Source organism: Takifugu rubripes, chromosome 22 (assembly GCF_901000725.2).
Source record: "Takifugu rubripes chromosome 22, fTakRub1.2, whole genome shotgun sequence".
NCBI classification, from domain to species: Eukaryota; Metazoa; Chordata; class Actinopteri; order Tetraodontiformes; family Tetraodontidae; genus Takifugu; species Takifugu rubripes.
In genome coordinates this window covers 12622306-12640374 of record NC_042306.1, presented here as the reverse complement: position 1 = coordinate 12640374, position 18069 = coordinate 12622306, and the positions used below count along the sequence as shown (strand labels likewise).

Below are 18069 nucleotides of genomic sequence, written 5' to 3'. Positions count from 1 at the left end.
GCCCACTCTTAAAGGGACGCGACGGTTTCCCAATTAAACCCGTTTTTAACATGCACGTCAAACATGTGCGAAGGTAAATTTTGAATTAAGACTGCATCATAAATATGCCGTAACGACCTCTGAAGCAGTTAAATCGGGACAATGGAGTTTACAGCTGGAAGCTCTGGCCGCTTGTTCTTTACTTTGTCTCCATCGTCTGGTCAGTTTTTTGTCTCTGGTTTGACAAACTGGGTACATTTTTCAAGGCAATAGGTCACGTTGCGTGCACGTATCATCCATCAACGCGTTTCTGGGGGAATTCAACACAATTCAGCAGTTGGGACTCGATCGTTTATTGCAGCAACAAAAATCCAATCAACATGTACAGCAAGAACAAGCACCAGTATTTATTTTTCTTAAACAATTTGCAAACACACTCTTTGTCAGATGACTGATTTTAGAGCTTCGTGGTTTTTAGAAATTTAGCGACGATCTTTAAAAATGACCAAGTGTCGATGCATCGGTTTTCTAAACTCACGAAGGGTTAAACGATTACACGATCTACAATTCATGTTTTCCCCACTTTTCACCCACAGCAAAAGAAAAAAAACAATGAAAATAAGAAACATCCAACAAATCCAAAGTACCACAAACACCTTCTGCCATGATTGTGTGATCCTCTGCGTGAACAATTCTTCCATCCTCTCTTTTCTAGTCATAACAGGCGTTAGCGCAGTAACTTCTGATATTAGCAACAAACGTCAGAACCAAAGAAGAACACCCTCTAAAAGTATCACGATGGACAGGAGCTAAACTGCAGCGCTGAAAGAAAAGGCACAAGAAAAACCCGCCAACACAAACACGGGAAAAAACCCCATTTGGGGGCGTTTACGGGGGGAAACGCTGGGCAGTAACGCATCATTCAAACACGAGGATTGTGGGAAACGGGACGTTTTGAGGGGGTACGTCGCCGTGGAAACGGCAGCCGACGTGTAGCAACAGACTGTATTTACATGCATTATGGGAAACACTGTTCCCGATAATAAAAACCCACCCCTAGTGAAATATGGAGGGCACTGCCTCCGATAAGGACACACGCTGGTAGGCAAAAACTACCTTCTTCTCATCCACATTATGGGAGACACTGCTCCCGATAATGACGTTGTTTAAGACGCCGGCGTGTTCGGAGGCCCCCCCCCCAGCACGCCGGCGTCCTTTAGCAGATGCTGCTTTTGTCAATTCGACAGTATAACTGTCATAATTATGGAAGGCACTGCTCCCGATAATTATACATTTTCTACAAAAGGCGATAAAAAACTATTTATAGTGAACCCTGCCACTGATAAATAAATAACAATAAATAGATGTACGCTTTCGGTTTCAGTGCCACGTTTGGATTACGATAATCAATCCCAATTTTCTCTTTTTTTTTGTGCGATTTAACGTTAAACTGTGCCGTCAATCCACACAGAACAGCACCGGCGTTACTGGAGATTACTTTTTAGTCCTTCTTTAGCAGCTCATGAAGCATTTTGAGTGTTTAGCTACCTAAGCTTAGATCAACCTGGCTGATTGGGCTTTTTTCCTTAATCTCTGAGCTGATAATGTGCTAAAAAAAATAAAAATAACGATACATTCGACTCATTCGGAGGGTTGAGCTGATTTTGCGTAGTGTGGCAATTAAAAAACAAGCGACTCTAAAAGGTGAGATGAGACGACTTGACTGAGCTACTGCTTGAAATCTTGAGGTTGTGAATCAGGCAGATCGTTGTTTTATGCCTGTATGTTGATACTCGGGACCGAAAGGAAGGAGAGATTTAAAAAAAGAGGATCTTTAGATCTGATTATACAGAGACCAAATGTTCCCTGCTAGCGAGTTAGCGCAGCCTTGAATGGTCCAGGTGGCCAAAGCAAACTGGTTGCGGAACAGGTCGGCGTCGGCCTCGGGGTTGTTGCTCCTGAAGGAGTTGAGGTGGTTGGACAGAGCCTGGAGCGTGTGAGGCCCGGAGCCCAGCAGGATGTGGCGGAACGGGCTCTCTCTGGGAGACACGTAGGGCGACAGGAGGTCCCTCTCCACCTGCAGGGTCAGGGTCAAGGTTAGGGGAGGGCGTGATGAGCGTCGGCCAGCGCCCAACGTCGCCGGCCTGGGTCCGCATCTTACCGTCATGATACGGTCGTTGATCACGCGGCACATCTCGATGTCGTCCAGGTCGCTGTTCTTGATGTCCGTCACCAGGTTGCGAGAGGCCCGACTGTACGCGCCAGAGGCTGAAATCAGCCACTGGACCGTCAGGGCTTTGGGGAAGAGCTGAGGCTGCAGCTGCAGGCGGGAATAAACGGAAGCAAAGATGAGTCCAAACCCAAAGATCCTTCCATCAGCCTTAAAACTTGAGCACTCACCCTCTGAATCTCGTTGACCTTCTGATAGATCTGGCTCACGGTGCCGCGGATCATCCTGTCGTACTTGGCCAGGTCCACCTTCAGCAGGTGGTCGTGGACCAGCCTCAGCGCCATGTGACCGGCGAAACGGGTCACGACCTCGGCCAGCTGAGGGACCTGGTTGGACGTGGCCGTGTTCAGTTTATCCCGGGTGTCCAGCATCGTGCCGAAGTACGGGTACTCCTAAACGGGGGGGGGGGGGGTGGAGGATGAGGTCAGAGGTCCTGGAGGTGGAGACGGGCTGAAGACACAAAACCCAGCAGGGCGACTTACTTTACTGCCAGAAGTGAATCGAAAGGAGATGGAGGGAATCCCGCTGAAGGCCAGGAAGGGATACGCAGCGTTATCCACCTTCAGAGGCTCCAAGCTGCCAAACAAACACACGCGAAAGGTAAATATGCGAAACAGGTGTGGCGAGGACACCGGGAATAGACACTCACATGTTAGACTCCCAGTTGCCACTGGCATATTGTGAGAAGAGGGACATGGCCGGGTTTGGAGACTTCACCTGACGGGAGACGAAGGATGTTAGCTGATATTAGCGGGCACATTAGCGCGGCGCCCAGCCGCCGTTTACCTCTTTCAGAGCGCTCAGGATCAAGCTGTGCATCAAGGGACTGCCGGCGACCTTGAATCCGTTTCGACCTGGGGAGGGGACAAAATCCCCACTGTGTTCAGAACAAAAGGAGCGGAGCAGAACGGTTCCAAGCAAGAACCCTGAGGGAGGTACCTGCTATGACTCCATCCAGGTTGATGTAGGTGAAGGCCTTCATGCTCAGAGACGACAGATAACCCTGAACACACGCCAACATCGTGGGTTAGAGCGGCTGCCTGACGCGGCTGCTTCTCGAACCGTGCGAGTCTCACCTCCAACCACTCCGTGGCGCCGACGCTTCCGTACTCCCCGGCACTCCAGCTAGCAAACACGATGCTCCTCCTCGGCTCGAACCCCTCTGTCATCGGGGGGGGGGGGGGTGATGTTATCAGAAAACCTCCATCTGAGACGACTGTGCGACGCCGCCCCAGACTTACCTTTCGTCATTTCAGAGATGGAACGTGCCAGCTCGAGAAGGACGCTGGTGCCGACAGTCGCTGTGGCAAAACCTGGGCCCCAGGCGTCCCTCTGGGCCCCGATAACCAGATATCGATCTACAACGAGAGGGGGGAACTTCATTTACGCTCTTCCTTTAGCGTGAGCTCTCCAAGTCTGGCCAGTTGTGTCTGACCTGAATCAACAATGCCTTTGATGACTCCAAACACGTTAGAGATCTTCTTCTCGGTCAGGACGTTGTTGACCTCCACTCTAATAGTGTCACTCTCGTCTCCCATTCTGTTGATGCCTTTCCACCCCATAGGGATGTTCTGACCACCCAGTTGCCTGGAATATAAATTATAAACATGTTACTAAGCATTTCATCCAATAACATTCACAGACACAAGAAGGATTTATTAAAACTACTTCCCCCAGCAGCTACTTGTATAATGTAAAGACGGTATGTGACCACAAGGTGGCGCCAAAGTGACTAAAAGCAACACGAGCAACGAAGGTTTTCAACATTGGTGACAAACACTTGTAATAATTGGTCAAAGTTAACGGATTACCAAAAACAAAATGAAAACTACACATCACAACACTTCCATCAAATCAATCACACCGATGAAGTAATTCACCATACTTCAAAATGTCGGCGGCCATGCGCGCCGTGATGGTCTGAGCCAGGATTTTTGGCAAGCCTGAAGACTCCACCGGTGGGAACTGGGTGTGGTTAAAGGAGGGAAATGCTGGGGTGTAGGGATCCCCTGAGCCCAAGTGGACCTGTGGGAAGGCCAGAAAGACAGAGTCACCAAGCAGGAAGATCAAGAGCAATAAAAGCCATTAAAGAATTCTTATTACACAGGTGTAGCTACCAGAGATGTTCACTCACGTGTCCGAACAGCCCCGTGCCCTCTTCAAGAGAGTAGTCTTCAGGGTCTGGGTAGATCAGCACGGCGGAGGCATTCAGCTTGGCTGCGTTGGCCACCTGCGTGGTGAAAGCAGGCACATGGTGAAGCAGGAAGTGAAGCGTGGGCTCACAGCGACGAGCCACCACGCACCTTCTCAGCGAAACTGTTCCTGCCAGCCCTGACCAGCACCACCCTGCCGCTCAAGTCGATGTTGCTGCTCCGCAGCATCATGAAGTCGCTTTCCTCACCATAATGGCCGTACAGGACGGCGCCCTGGAGCACGGAAAAAATCAGAGAGGAGTCGGGCCTGAAGTCAATTCTGATGAAAACAGGAGGATGTGAGGTCAGCGGGCTTCGTACCGACACCGTCCCACAGGCGCTGTAGGACAGGAACCCACTGGGACGCTCCTCTTTCCCGTTCTTGAAAACAATCCTGTTGTAGCCAGAAACCGGGGGGTCCTGGACCTTCACGAAATGATCGTCGGTCCAGGACTTCATGCCATAATCACTGAACTTCCTGAGCAATTTGTTGGCCAGAGCCTCATCACCCGGGGAACCGGCCTGGTGGCTGCCGGTGGAAAGATCTCTGAGAAAGAAGGATGACAAAAAAAAAAAAACAGATGAGTGAATGAAGCCAAAAGAGGCTTCGGACTGTTCGGGCAGCGAGGAGGCGGATATTTACGCCAGGACGGGTTCGAAGTTGGCCGCGGAGACTTTCTGAAAGAGAAGCTTCTTCACGTCGTCCCAGTTCATGATGGGAATCACGTTGTCCTGATGAGGAAGCGGGTCTTCTAAACTGAGCACCGTGGCCGCACACGACGGAGCCGCCTCCTTCTTCCTGTGGACCAAGTAGCCGATCAAGTACCCTGAGAGCGAGAAGGAAAGGAACGCGTGCACCATCAGAGGGGGGGTCATCAGAAGCTTCCATAACCCGCCTGGGCCACACACCCACCGATGATGAACATGAGGAGGACGGTGGCCGCCAGGAAGCAGAGGTTCCTCGGGGTGCGTCGGAGCTTTTGAGCGATGTAGGGTGTGCGGGCGGCGTTGTGATTGAGGTGCTCCCCAACGCCGTTTCCCCCGACCTCCTCGTCCACGTCAGAGGACAGCTTCATCTCCACCTGGCTGTTGTCTCCTTCCATGTTCTGGGTCAGGTTGAAGCGCGTGTACGAGTGCGGCTCCCCGTTGAACTGCAAACCCCACCGGCAAAAGGAGGGATTAGGAGGGGGGGGGGCTGCTCTTTCTGGAGTCCAGCTATTAATATCAATCAATCAATCTTTATTTATAATGGCACTTTTCATACCCTGGGTAGCACAAAGTGCCTCACAGAGGATAGAAACAACAAAGAGGAACAAGAGAATCAAGAAAAAGGACACACACACACACACACACACACACACACACAGATACACACAAATAAAGCATGAGAAGATAAAAGAAATTGAAAATAATCAGAAAATCAATCAAAGGCCTGATTAAAAAGGTGTGTCTTGAGCCTCTTTTTAAAAATCTCAACAGTCTCTGCGGCCCTGAGGTTCTCCGGCTGTTCCACACTCGGGGACCATAGTAACTGAAGGCCGCTTCCCCGTGCGTTTTAGAGTTTACATGTGGAATGGTTAAAAGTCCGGTGCCGGAGGACCTCAGAGTCCGCGAGGGTTGATAGAATAGAAGCAGGTCGGATAAATAAGTCGGGCCGAGACCATTAAGACATTTAAAGACTAATAAAAGAACCTTAAAATCGATCCTGAAACGCACGGGTAGCCGATGCAGCGATTCTAAAACCGGTGTGATGTGCTCCCGCCCTCTGGTCCTCGTCAGCACCGATTTCTTACAGATTGAGATGGTTTAAAATCCTTTAATTTTGGTACAAGTTTCTCTGTCTGACCTTCAGGACCAATGACTAAGACCTCTGTTTTGTCCTGGTTGAGCTGTAGGAAGTGTTCTGCCATCCATGACTGGATATCTAGAATACAGTTAAAAAGGGCATCGACCGGCCCTGTGTCACCAGGAGCCACGGCGATGTACAGCTGCGTATCGTCAGCATAGCTGAGGAAGCTGATGCCGTGGCTCCTGATGACGTCCCCAAGAGGAAGCATGTAAAGATTAAAAAGGGTTGGACCCAAGATTGACCCTTGGGGAACCCCCACTTTGTCTCATGGACTCTCGAGGAGCATGTATCCATACTTACAAAGAAGCTTCGATCAGTAAGGTAGGAGGTGAACCAGCTAAGAACAGTACCAGAGAGGCCGACCAGGTTCTTCAGTCTATTTAATAAAATATAGTGGTCTACTGTATCAAAAGGCGGCGGTCAGACCCAGCAGAACCAACACCGTGAGCTTTAATACTCGCCGGAATACTCACAATTTTGGAGATGGTTGACCGGGCCTGGTCCATTCTGGCTTCACAGGTATCTAGGAGGCGAAAGCAACCAGTTAGACAGTGCAGCTCCGGCCCTTCAAAGCTCAGCACGTCGTGTTCCCGTTACATTTCTGAGAACAACGAGCCGCTAACGCGTCCCACCTTTGGTCCAAACAACCACGGGGTTTCCTGGAAACGGGAAAAGTGGACAAAAGGCCAGTGTTCCGACCAGCTCGCCACAGAGTCCACACGCATGTGAACGTCCGTTCCGAAGGGATACAGTGACGGAACAAAAACCTTCCCGCTGGGTCCGAACCAGAGCGGAGGTCAAACAAAGCAAGTGTTTAGGAACAGCGGGACAAGACCCGATATGCAACACTTTAGATGTTGTTATACGGGGGGGGGGGGGGGGGGGGAGACACCAGCCCCGTGGGGGGGGCTGTGAAAACTGGAGCTGCTCGGTCTATTAACACATTAAATCACTGGACAAACCGAGCAGAAAACCAGGACGAGCACTTCAGGGACCACGTGTGCTTTTTTCCCCCCAAAAGAGTCCAAACACAATTATTTGGCGGCCGTTGTCCCGGCTCGTCTCTGCGTCATCGCCGACCCCGAAAAACAGGCCAAGACCTTCCCAGCAGCCTTTGTCCCATCAGGGACCCAACAGGGCTAGCCTCTGAACCGGGCTGAACCTCGAACTGCAGAAAACACTAGCGTGGACCGTGCGTGAGAGGAGCCCGTGGGGGCAAAAGGTCACACGGGGTCAAGAGCGTTAGGCTGATCAACGTGCAGAAAAGCTGGAGCTACCCAGCTCTCTCCGCTTTAGGCAGTTAGGTAAAAGAACTTGACCAGTACCAGCGGACCGGCTGCTCTGCTAAGCTAATTTCACCTCTTACAACATTTTGAGTTGTGTCTATAATCTTACATACCAAACATACCAGGCCTTAAGACCTTAATAAGATTAGCTGCTCTTTCAGTTGGGACACCTATGGATTTCAGCTATTCAGGAACTGGCAACACATCAATGGATTTTGAGCATTTCTAAGACAAATATTAAGAAAAAATTCAAGCATTTTCGACACCAGTTTGCTTCCGTGACAACGGCGCCAAGGTCTGAAACTGGTGCATCTCTAAGAGCTCCACCAAAACCTGATAAGGTCTGCTCTCCGGAAACACGGGGTCCGTCCTGGTTGCAGCAGTTGAGATAGACGCTGCGCGGCCTGTATCTGCACCCATGGTCTCAGAGCTGCGAGGGGGGGGCGAGAGATAGAGCCGACCCGGACCCGCCCTTCCAGGAACCGCTCTCGCGGAGGTTACTGTCGGATGAATGCGTCGAGTAATTGAGCCTTTGAGAACTTCAAAGTTCTTTGTTGCCTGAATAAATGTAGCCAAAGCGGCTCTGAGCTCCCGAACCAGCCCGTGTTGGGGGGGGGGGGGGGGGGGCACCAGATCCACCAGGTTCGTTTAATTCACGTTGGATTGAAGACTTCAATAAACAATTAGTCCTTCACAACGATGACACCTGAAGCAGACGTAACCGCGGTAACTGAAACACACTTGGAGCCGAAGCTCAGCGTTGAGAAGCACATGAAAAGGTTGCATTCCACATCCCACGTCGCAGGCTGGAACAACAAGTTGTTGCAGTTCTTCACGGCGTTCCAGGATGTCAGAACGTCAAGTGATTTCACAAGTAGCTGTTTGAACCTTACTGACAAACGTGTGCACACAGAAGGGCACGAGGGGAAATGGAAACCAAATAACTAATAAATGTAGTGAGCAAATAGGAGAGACAATATTTACTGATCTTTGAGACGGCATGTGGATCCAGGTTCTGCTCACTTAGATGCTTTAAAGAGGACAGTCTAGACCCGAAACATCAGGGAATTCTGGGAGGGAAGGGGGGGGGGGGGGGGGGGGGGGGGGGTCGGGGGTAGCGAAGGAGTCATTGTCAAGCGGCACATCATGTGAGAGTCACACTAGGGGAGAAACGTGGGAAAAAAGAAGCTGTGCAGTGAAGCAGCGAGTAAATCCCATTTGTTAGGTCTGCAAAAATATTCCCAAAACAGCAGCATAGTTTGGAATTACACGGCCTAGTTGCTGCAACACAAAGTCCGTCGTCAGTCAGTCAGTCGTCGCTGTGCAATGACAATGAAGCTGCTTCTTCAACCGCGGACACCAAGAGGCCACCAGGTGGCACCCAGGTTTTAGCACCAGTTTGATGTCTCTGTGACTGGTTAAACTGGTTAAAAATTACTACCTGCAAACAGTCGTAGATGAGTTATGACAACAGGATTAGCTTTAGCCTGATGGAAGGTGAGGCTAGCTCCTCCACTGAGGGAAAACAACCTTAAACACCACAAATCGCCATGTCAAGTTCATCTGTTGAAGGTGTCAGCTATGGCTAACACACCACCTGGCCTTGGAGAGCAGTCCCCCCCAGCCAGACCCAGCTCCCGTCATACCATATGGTGACTATTTTTAGAGATCTTTAACTTGCAATTACAATTCGGCACCTTCTCAAAGACAGCCTTGGAGGTTGCAGATGGATACTGCAATATAAGATAGCTTATCTAGACGGGAGGTCATTGCTGTCGGTCCAAGGTCAGTAAATACAAATGTCTACTATTACCCCCCTCACGGGGTGGGGGGAGCGAAGGGTCACCGTGGTGGCAGTATTTTGCACCAGAATGGAGCATAATCGAGCTAAAGGATACTTGCTGAACGTGACAGCAACGTCTCCTCGTCATGGCCGCCCGGTGGCACCGTCAACGTGACAGCCAACGTGGTGAACAGGGCTTCATCCCTGACAGGAACGCGTCCCGCAACAAACCGCAGATGACACTATAGTATTTCAGATTCACCTGCACAGGCTGGCGAATCCCACCTGGCTAGCTTCAATCGATGACTGAATCTGTGTTACTGGAGCCATGTGAGGCGGTACATGTAAAAGAGGCTTTTGTCCGCCAATGAAGTGTTTGAACCGGTTTATAAATAAAGCTGAATTAAATATACGCCAGCTAAGCCTGCTGTTGCTAACTTGTCCGTTTGTAGTGGATAAACCTCTCACCTTTGTCTTCAGATCGACTTAATGGCAGCCGTGGATACGAGGCTCTTGCGGGTTTAGCCGGTGCGTGTTCTCCTCCCCACCTTCAACCATGCTGCCACTTATAGATGCACTACCAGCGCGTGAGGGGGCGTGTTTTCCTGCGTCATTTCCGGGTCACGGTCTCTGTACGCTCGTGCATCTTCAAATTTGCGTCTTGAAATTTAAAATAAAATGACGGATTGATATTGATATGAAGGACAATTAGGTCTGAGTTCTGGGAATAACCGATGTTTATTTTTCTCAGGAAAAAAACAATTCCCTATAAAATAGAACAATTGTTTCTTTCTCCTCCTTTAAATCTTATTCTTAGTAGTGATAGTAGTGGTATCATCGGGAGAGGTTGTTGCACAATCTTCTTTTTCCCCCACAAAATTGGCAGTTTGGAGGATACTGTTTTAATTTTTTTTTATTGATTTCTATGTTTATTCATTTATTTTTAAAGCTGGTTGCTACAATTCTTTTTTTTTTTTAAATTGTGCACATGTTTACGTGAAAAATTTAACCATAAGACACGGGATATAAGGATATTATGGCTTTTATATAATTATAGAATAGTGGCATAGCAAATATTCTCTTAAAAAAAAAGGAGCCTGTAGGTCATTTTTCCACTTTGAATTATGCTGAAATAAGCGAAACACTGTAAGAGCGACTGAGCTGTTAACATTTTAGAGACCACAGTCCTAAAAGAGTTTATTCTTCACACTGCAGCTGTGAAAATACAGACATTGTGGAACTTGAACGAGGTGCGCAGGAAGTCTGACCGCAGATTTGGTACCAGGTTGTCTTTCAAATGCTCGGCAGTAACTGGGTAAAAGCAGCTGTTTGTAGCCTCGCTGAGGTTTTTAGCTTTCATTGCTCCAAAATTGGTAATGTTGGTTATTGTGTGACCCAATGTTGTGTCCAGACCTGGTGGACCAACAACAACAGCTCTGATAGGGTCTCTGCTCTGGGCAGAAACAGCCCAGGCGCCTGTGTTGGTCAATTATTACTAAATCTTTGTAAACAGGTGCTTCTTCAATTTCTTGACTTTGCAATCTCATTTATTTACAACATACTCCTGATGTTTGGTTTAAAAGGCTAATGTTCCCTCTCTGTAATGATTCTTCTGGGTATTGTCAGTAATAACATGTTGCTGCTCAGTATAGTGTATTTTGGTCCCAAGCAGTCATTACGGGGGCTTTAGCTTAACTAGTTTTCCCATGGGATATTTCCCCCCCTCATTCTGCTCTGATATATAAAAGCAGGGCTTCATGGGGGACAACATTTCAGGTTTTCCTCAGTCCTGTCCTCCTTTAACGAACTGTCCTGGCACTGATTTAGAGCCCCTAAAGTTCATCCACTTTTTTCCCACCTCATTGTTGTCTTAGTTTCAGGTGGACGTTGACCAAGAATTCAGTCACCCCAGAGATGCGTTCAAGTTCGGCCTTTTTTCCTGTTAAGTAACAAGTAATAATCCACGGGTTCCAGCCGGAGTTTCCAGGTCGAACCTGTCAGACATGAAGAGCGCAGCTGATTTCCACAATTTCTTGCGCTGCCACTCAGGATACTGTAAAAATATTCCAACTGCAAAAACAGGGGGGAAAAAAAACAGGTTTTTAGAAACGGCGCTGGACCCGAGCTGCAAAGGTCCGGACTGGTGCCTCCCACCCTCATCCGGAGTGAGACGAGCTTCAATTAAAACAGTTAAAATCTTCAGGCACGTCGTGACTTTGGGTTGTTTTCTGAAATGTGTGTGAGCAGATAAAACTGACACTGAAGATTTGTGGAGCGACTAAATGTCACTATTCAGCTCCTTTTGTACACACACACACACACTCACTCTAGGCCTCCAGAAGATTAGAGCGTGTCAGCATCCACACCATAAATAAAGGTGTCCCCCCCCCCCCCCCCCCCCCCCCCAACTAACACAGGATCACCCATTTCCATTTAGCCCAGCACTCCCACACGGGGGACTAAATCCAAACAGCCTCATTCAGAAATATTAGCCAAAAAGGTTTTTCTTGTTACCACAGTGCAGCTGCATTCATGCCATAAGTTGTTTAATGTCATACCGAGCACAAACACACCTGCTTCGTACCTGAGAAGACGTCTGTTTGAGGACAGGTTTTGCAGGATGTAGCTGGATAAAGAAGCAATCCCTTCATTTCAGAGATGGCTCCATAATCTGATAATGACAGCTTGAGCTGAGCGGCCTTGAAACACTGGCTTCATTCGAAAGCAGCAGGATACAATAAAAAGGGAGCGGGTGTTCAAGAAAGACGAGAATCATTTCAATACCAGGTTGTAGTTTTGTAGCACTAATTCACACCTGGAGGGGTTTTTTATATATATAAATGAGGCATTTCAAGCAGGAAGTGTGAGCAGCTTCCCCATCAACCATAAAAGGGGGAATTCCAGTTCAGTAATTAATTCCTTGTGTTTTATTTTAAAAACCTTTCTCATCCAACCTTCAATAACCTGAGACTGACACATTTCACAGGGTCGCGAAGGGTTAAATCTGCTCGCCGAGCCGATGGCGAGGTTTGGAAAACGGAGCGCCGGGAGAGCGGATTTGGTGTTTGGCCTTGTGAGGCTTATTTTGAGAAGAGGAAACTATGATTGTACAGCTGCTGTCTCAGACAGCCCCACCACGCAACCACAACCAGAACTCACACCTGCAAGGCAAGGGTAGGCAGGGGGGGCAAAAAACACACTTTTATTTTTTTACATTTACCATGACGACAAATCCAGCAGTTATATCTACTGGCCAGTTTCTCCTTGGTCGCCCAATATTATCAGGGTCATCCTTCCAGAGTAGACTAAGAGCAATGCACCTCTGTCCCAGGGCAGATATCCTTATCACTGACCCACCCTTGAGCTCCTCAGGAGGGGGCACGTGCACAGAACAAAGGGAATCCAACTGTGGGCTGTTGCCGAACAGTAAAATGTGACAGGAGAGATCGGAGGAGCGACCATACAGGAACTGAGTGGACACAGTTGCTCCGGGATTTGTTTGACAAACGACACCTGTGAGGAAGTCAAATCACCTTTGCTCAGAATTTTACACCCCTTTCTCTGTCTCAGCGTTCAAGTATGAGGAAAAAAGAAGAGGAAGACTGTTTAAGTAAATGCTGGCGAAGATGATGCAATTTACTTCCTGGATGAGGGCAGTTGGGGTCCTGGAGAGGGTCGAACCCCTTCTGCACTCTGCAGATAAGCGATATGCTATCTGTAATGACAGGCAATGTTTATGCACACAGGGCCTGGCTACTACATCTTCAGTTACAATATAACCAGGACTGAGGCTACCTTGAGAGAAATGCACCATTTTAGCTCATTAGCTGCTCTTAACAAGGCTGTAAAATATTTTACAAATTTAAAACACCTCCTGATTTCCTTTTTCAAAACAGATGGAATGGTCTATATTCATCACATTAAATTGTTACGACCTTAAATACAAGCACAGTAAACATTGTGACCCAATTTTGTCCCTTCTATACTTATTTTACAACGATTTAATATTCAAGATGACGTAGTTTGCTGCTTCGTGTAGCACAACAGCGCCCACAGGTGGCCGATATAAGGAACAGCAGTCAGACTGAGGTAAAAAAAAATATTTATTCAGCATTGTTTGATTACTATTAAGAGCAAATCTACCCGATGACATGATACATCATACGCACATACACACACACACACATACAAACACACACACACACACAAATAGATAGCAAACCATATAACATCCACCAACATACACACATTTTTGTATCTTTCAGTGACTTGGACGGAAAGGGAACGCCATCCCTGTCATGAAAGGCTGACTGGCGTACTGGGGATGAGCGGAAGGGTGTGTAGCCAAAGGTGTGTGTGCAGGGTGCGAGGCGATGGGGGAGTGGGCCGCGTGCGGGCTGAAGGCCAACGGTGGAGTGTGGATGTTGTTGTAGTACATCACAGGCCCCGACAACACCAGCTGGAGCAAACTAGAGACGGAGACACAAACACACACGCACGCACACACACACACACAGAATTTAGAGCTTTTAAGGCCTGATGTTAAGGGAGAAGACAGTAATCATTTTGATTATGATGAGTCGCCGTCTGCGGAAATGGCTGTTTGGGATCACGGCTGGACTTTTCAGTAATTTAGAAATAAACAATTGAATTTGAGGTGATGTTTAACTGAGGTTTACTTTGGACCCTGTAAACATGTTTGTTTTGTTTTATCCAGGTCATCTCAGTGCCCGTACCAGACTCATGATGTTATAACAAACTAAAGCTGCCGTTGATGGTTGTATCTCCTCAGATAGACCGATAACAGACAGATTTTTATTTTTTTTAGTACTTTTCTATATCGTACACCACTGGCTACTGCTGTAACGTGCAATTTCCCCGATGTGGGATCAATAAAGTCTTTTATCCTTCTCCTATCCTTATGACAGTGCTACACATCACCCAGGGGCTAATTCTGTCTCCTTAAACATGCAGATCTGCCTGTGTAACTCTTGTAAACTCACTTGTTGTGTGGAAGCCGAGAACAGATGGCCCTCAAATCCTCTGTAAAGAGAAGGCAAAATAATCACATCAACATGGCCGATCGCATCACCCGTCTCACATTACTGGCAGCAACAAAAAAGGTGGAAATGTTGTGTGAAACCGTTTGAATTTCTACACAAAACGACCCTGAAGACTTTGACGTTGCCTCGATCGGAACCTTCATCCTCGGGTCGTTGTCTCTGCTCACCTCTGGAGCAGAGCAGAGCTCCGTTGGCCATGGCCACCTGCAGGGCCTGCGCCAGTCGGTCCAAGGCCAACTGGGACAGCGCCTGTGTGTCGGCTGCTGACACGTGTGTTTGTTTGTCCGCCTGGTCCAACAGTCTGGAAAGTTCAGATGCCAGCGTTGCCAGGGAGTCCATCTGGAGGAGCGCCAGGCGGCCAAAGAGCCCCTTCTCGTTCAGAATGTTTGGCAGAAGCATGAAGACCTGGCGTGGAGGGAGGGAGGGAGGGAGGGAGGGAGACGGCGGGGGTGAGAAAGGCGGTTTGCTGCAGGCAAATCCAGGTAAACACATCAGCGACACACACCTGTAGGACGCTGAGGTGGAGTGCAGAAAAAAGTGGCCCCACATCTGGCCCAGTTTCCCCGGTGCCACTGGGCAGAGTCCGCTTTTTGTCTCTCCTGTAGGCCAGCGGAGCTTTGACGCACCAGCGCACCAGGCCGCCCAATGGCGTCACATCCAGCGAGCTGATCGGCTGGCTCCCAGTGAGCGGCGTGTTGAGGAAGGCGATGAGGATCAGACGGAGGTCTTCTTGGATCCAAAACACAATCATCTGGAGGAGCTCCGTGGGGGGAGTCAGCTCCTCTGAAACAAGACACAGACCCAAAAAGCAGGGAAGGTTGCCATGGCGCTGCGAGATTAGAGGTTTTTTGGCTTTCGCGTCACCCCCCGACGAAATACCTGAGCTGAGGTCGTACAGGGTGGTGACGGCGGTGATAAACTGGCAGCAGAAGCGCGGGCTGGCACTGTGGATGTTCTGCAGGGTTGAGACGGAACCTGGCACCATGCTGCAGTAGTCGTCCACCAGCACCTGAGCCAGGCGCACACAGAAAACACGATGGCTTCTCTGCAGCACAAAAAACACACAGGACATTAACGACAGCAGGCGAACACCGACGTCAGTCACAACTGAAGTGGCTCACCTGTAACCAGGTAGCAGCACATTCCAAAATGGGAACCCTGCCCACTGCGATCGCCATAGAGACTAGTTTTCCTAATAGAGCCATGCGACTCTCATCTGCCTGGTTGCCTTGGAGACCAAAGAGGGCGTTGAACATGAGCTGACGGACGGCGTCGCGACTCTGTTCCTGAAAACAGCTGCACATTATCTCCAACAGCTGGAGCTCCTGGAGGGCACTCATCCTCTGGAAGGCAACACACACAGTAAAGTAGGCGTACACGCGTGCACGTACACGCTGTGTGTTTGTGCAACGACTGTAGGGTGACGGTGTACCCTGGCTGAGGTGTTTCTGTCCTTAGGCGCGTGCAGAATGAACTCCTCCACCAGCTCCAGGGTTTTGGTGTCCACCTGAGGAGGCTGGCGCCCTGACTGCAGCAGGTTACAGATGTAAATATCCAGGTGATACAGGAGCTCCTTGGCTGCACTCAGGACATCCCGAGGCAGCAAAGACTGACGGATGTCACCCATCACAACCTAAAGATGTCACATCATTGAAAAACTGTTAATCCATAGCGATTGTTTTAATGCGAGGCATGTTAGTGTCGAAGGATTGTATGAAGAAAGCGTGCTGAAAAGGATAGAGCTAAAATAACAACAATATGAAATCTGTGAAGGTTTAGCAGTGAATGCACAGAATGGTATCGACTGTAAACTGTTATAAGACTAAAAAAATCTAACTTGATATTTTCAGAGATCTGCGTAACAAACTGTAGGTTCGGGGCTGCGGGTCAACACTTTTGACCAGTCGGTCCCCTCCATCCTGCTACAGTTAGCATGGTTAGCCTCCAGACTGTTTTCAGTACCTAGAAACATCTCGTTTTGTTTAAGATTAAGATCGGAAATACCATCTGAAAACATACATATATTTAGCTGGACTCTCACCTGCACACAAATGTCTAAATGCGCTTTATAAATTAGCTGGTGTTCAAACAAGTCAACGATTAGCGACAGCGGAAACGCGTTCTGCTGCTACGGCAGCCTGCGCAGGACAAAAATAGTTTAATCCGTATCAATTTTGAAAATTAAATTTTGTTTACGTTATAATTATCACAGAAAGTTATTTACACGCAAAGATATTAGATGTGTTATTCAGAACAAGGAATTAATTTACTGTCACAAAACGGAAACAAATCGAGCGCTTCAATTGCGTTTTATCGACGAACACGTATATATTATTATTATTATAATTATTATAATTATTATTATTAGTAGTAGTAGTAGTAGTAGTAGTAGTAGTGTCTTTTATCTTTAGCTTCAACTACGGGATAAGAAAACACATTTTAAACATGTATTTTGCATGATATAAAAAATGGCTACATAAATTAGTTTGATGCATTAAAAATGCGACACCAACGCTCCGTATTTACTGAAAATATCTTTGGGACAGAGGAAAAAAAACCAACTTCTAGCGCGCACCGACGCTCGTTCCACTCGGAGTGCCTAATGCCGAGCCATGCGCGCTCCAGTGCGCGCTCCCGGCGGCACTTCGGTCCTGCACTTTCACCGTCCCGTCGAGTGAACCCGAGCATCCCGAAAGATGACCATCAACACCTTGGCAAGAGGAGGCTGGCACCGCGAGCAAATGTCATGTTTTCAAAAGGTGAAGCGCATAAATATTCTATTTTAATTCCAATTAGGGGGATGAAATGTGTCAAATTTAGCTGTTAACCTGCAACACACTGTTTACGGATCCCATATGCGCATCGTTTTAATATTCAATTTCTACAGGTTTGCGATTAATTTGACATTTTTGCTACCCTGTGTGCATGTGTGTGTGTGTGTGTGTGTGTTTATCACAGATGGAGAAAGTGATTGTGGCCATGCAGGACCCTGACATGGGCATGAAGATGAGGAACCAGAGGCTCCTCATCACTGTCATTCCACACGCCATGACAGGTTTGTGTTTTTTGGTGTGTGTCCTCACGCCTGTGCGGGCAAACACGGGCGGGTTTAATCCGAGGTCGCCGCGGCCGTCCCCTACTCTCTTCTGTGGGTTTGTCTTCCAGGCCGGGATATCATCGACTGGCTGATCCACAAGTACAGCATAAGTGAGGAGGGTGAGTAACGGACATGAGCGCGCACATGTGTGTGTGTGTTGTTGTGATGCGCCTGTTGTGTGGTTGCCAGGTGTTTTCCCTCACACAAACAAGTGACTGTTGTTTCCATTAAACAAGAAGAGGCTGAGCCCAAGAGGGCCCAATTGTGATTAGGTCACCTGACGATCTGGGTTTGATTAGCGCCCCTGCGATGGTTCTCACCTCAGGAGACCCTGTTGAATGCTGGGTAATTTAAAGACTGTGGGGGGGGCGAAGCGGAGTCAGCAAGGGAGGGGGTCAGTCATAAACTAACCCTTATGAATGAGAGCTGTGCTGTGTTTGGAGCAGAGGCGCTGCACACTGGGGGCATGCTGGTCAAATACGGCTACATTTACCCTCTCAAAGAGCCCAGGCTGCTGGTGCTGAAGCCCGACGAGACCCCCTACCGCTTCCAGGTGAGCCCCACCTGCCCCCGACTACCTTTCCCACCTC

General features: G+C 48.5%; 3 protein-coding genes across 7 annotated transcripts in view; 1 reads left to right on the top strand and 2 right to left on the bottom strand.

Moving 5' to 3' along the window:
* Positions 1 to 316: 316 nt before the first annotated feature.
* tfr1a (transferrin receptor 1a) lies at positions 317 to 9917 on the bottom strand. Of its 2 annotated transcripts, XM_029830753.1 has the most exons (19): positions 6883 to 6990; positions 6724 to 6773; positions 6551 to 6626; positions 5315 to 5552; positions 5045 to 5228; positions 4723 to 4948; positions 4513 to 4635; positions 4344 to 4439; positions 4095 to 4234; positions 3645 to 3796; positions 3451 to 3567; positions 3286 to 3371; positions 3149 to 3212; positions 2996 to 3063; positions 2859 to 2926; positions 2692 to 2785; positions 2380 to 2601; positions 2141 to 2299; positions 317 to 2056 (listed from the first exon to the last, which is right to left on the bottom strand). In XM_029830753.1, exons 1-19 carry the CDS (start codon positions 6973 to 6975, stop codon positions 1814 to 1816), a joined length of 2499 nt encoding a protein of 832 aa, XP_029686613.1. In that variant the 5' UTR covers positions 6976 to 6990; the 3' UTR covers positions 317 to 1813. The 2 variants fall into 2 exon arrangements, with proteins under 2 accessions (XP_029686613.1, XP_011614962.2); XM_011616660.2 differs by lacking the exons at positions 6551 to 6626; positions 6883 to 6990 and adding an exon at positions 9788 to 9917.
* Positions 9918 to 13404: 3487 nt separating this feature from the next.
* On the bottom strand, positions 13405 to 17085 carry ints15 (integrator complex subunit 15). Of its 3 annotated transcripts, none has more exons than XM_029830778.1 (8): positions 16945 to 17085; positions 15815 to 16015; positions 15504 to 15725; positions 15262 to 15427; positions 14888 to 15165; positions 14550 to 14787; positions 14323 to 14362; positions 13405 to 13788 (listed from the first exon to the last, which is right to left on the bottom strand). In XM_029830778.1, the coding sequence occupies exons 1-8, from the start codon at positions 17068 to 17070 to the stop codon at positions 13581 to 13583; spliced, it is 1479 nt and encodes a 492-aa protein (XP_029686638.1). In that variant the 5' UTR covers positions 17071 to 17085; the 3' UTR covers positions 13405 to 13580. The 3 variants fall into 3 exon arrangements, with proteins under 3 accessions (XP_029686638.1, XP_003975881.1, XP_029686639.1); XM_003975832.3 differs by lacking the exon at positions 16945 to 17085 and adding an exon at positions 16424 to 16549; XM_029830779.1 differs by lacking the exon at positions 16945 to 17085 and adding an exon at positions 16220 to 16526.
* rgs11 (regulator of G protein signaling 11) overlaps positions 17007 to 18069 on the top strand; it is a 5374-nt gene continuing 4311 nt past the window's right edge. For both annotated transcript variants that reach the window (XM_029830781.1, XM_029830780.1), the window contains exons 1-4: positions 17007 to 17141; positions 17341 to 17437; positions 17548 to 17598; positions 17926 to 18032. In XM_029830781.1, the coding sequence (XP_029686641.1) occupies positions 17079 to 17141; positions 17341 to 17437; positions 17548 to 17598; positions 17926 to 18032 (318 nt within the window). In that variant the 5' untranslated portion in view covers positions 17007 to 17078. The remainder of the gene's footprint in view (positions 17142 to 17340; positions 17438 to 17547; positions 17599 to 17925; positions 18033 to 18069) is intronic.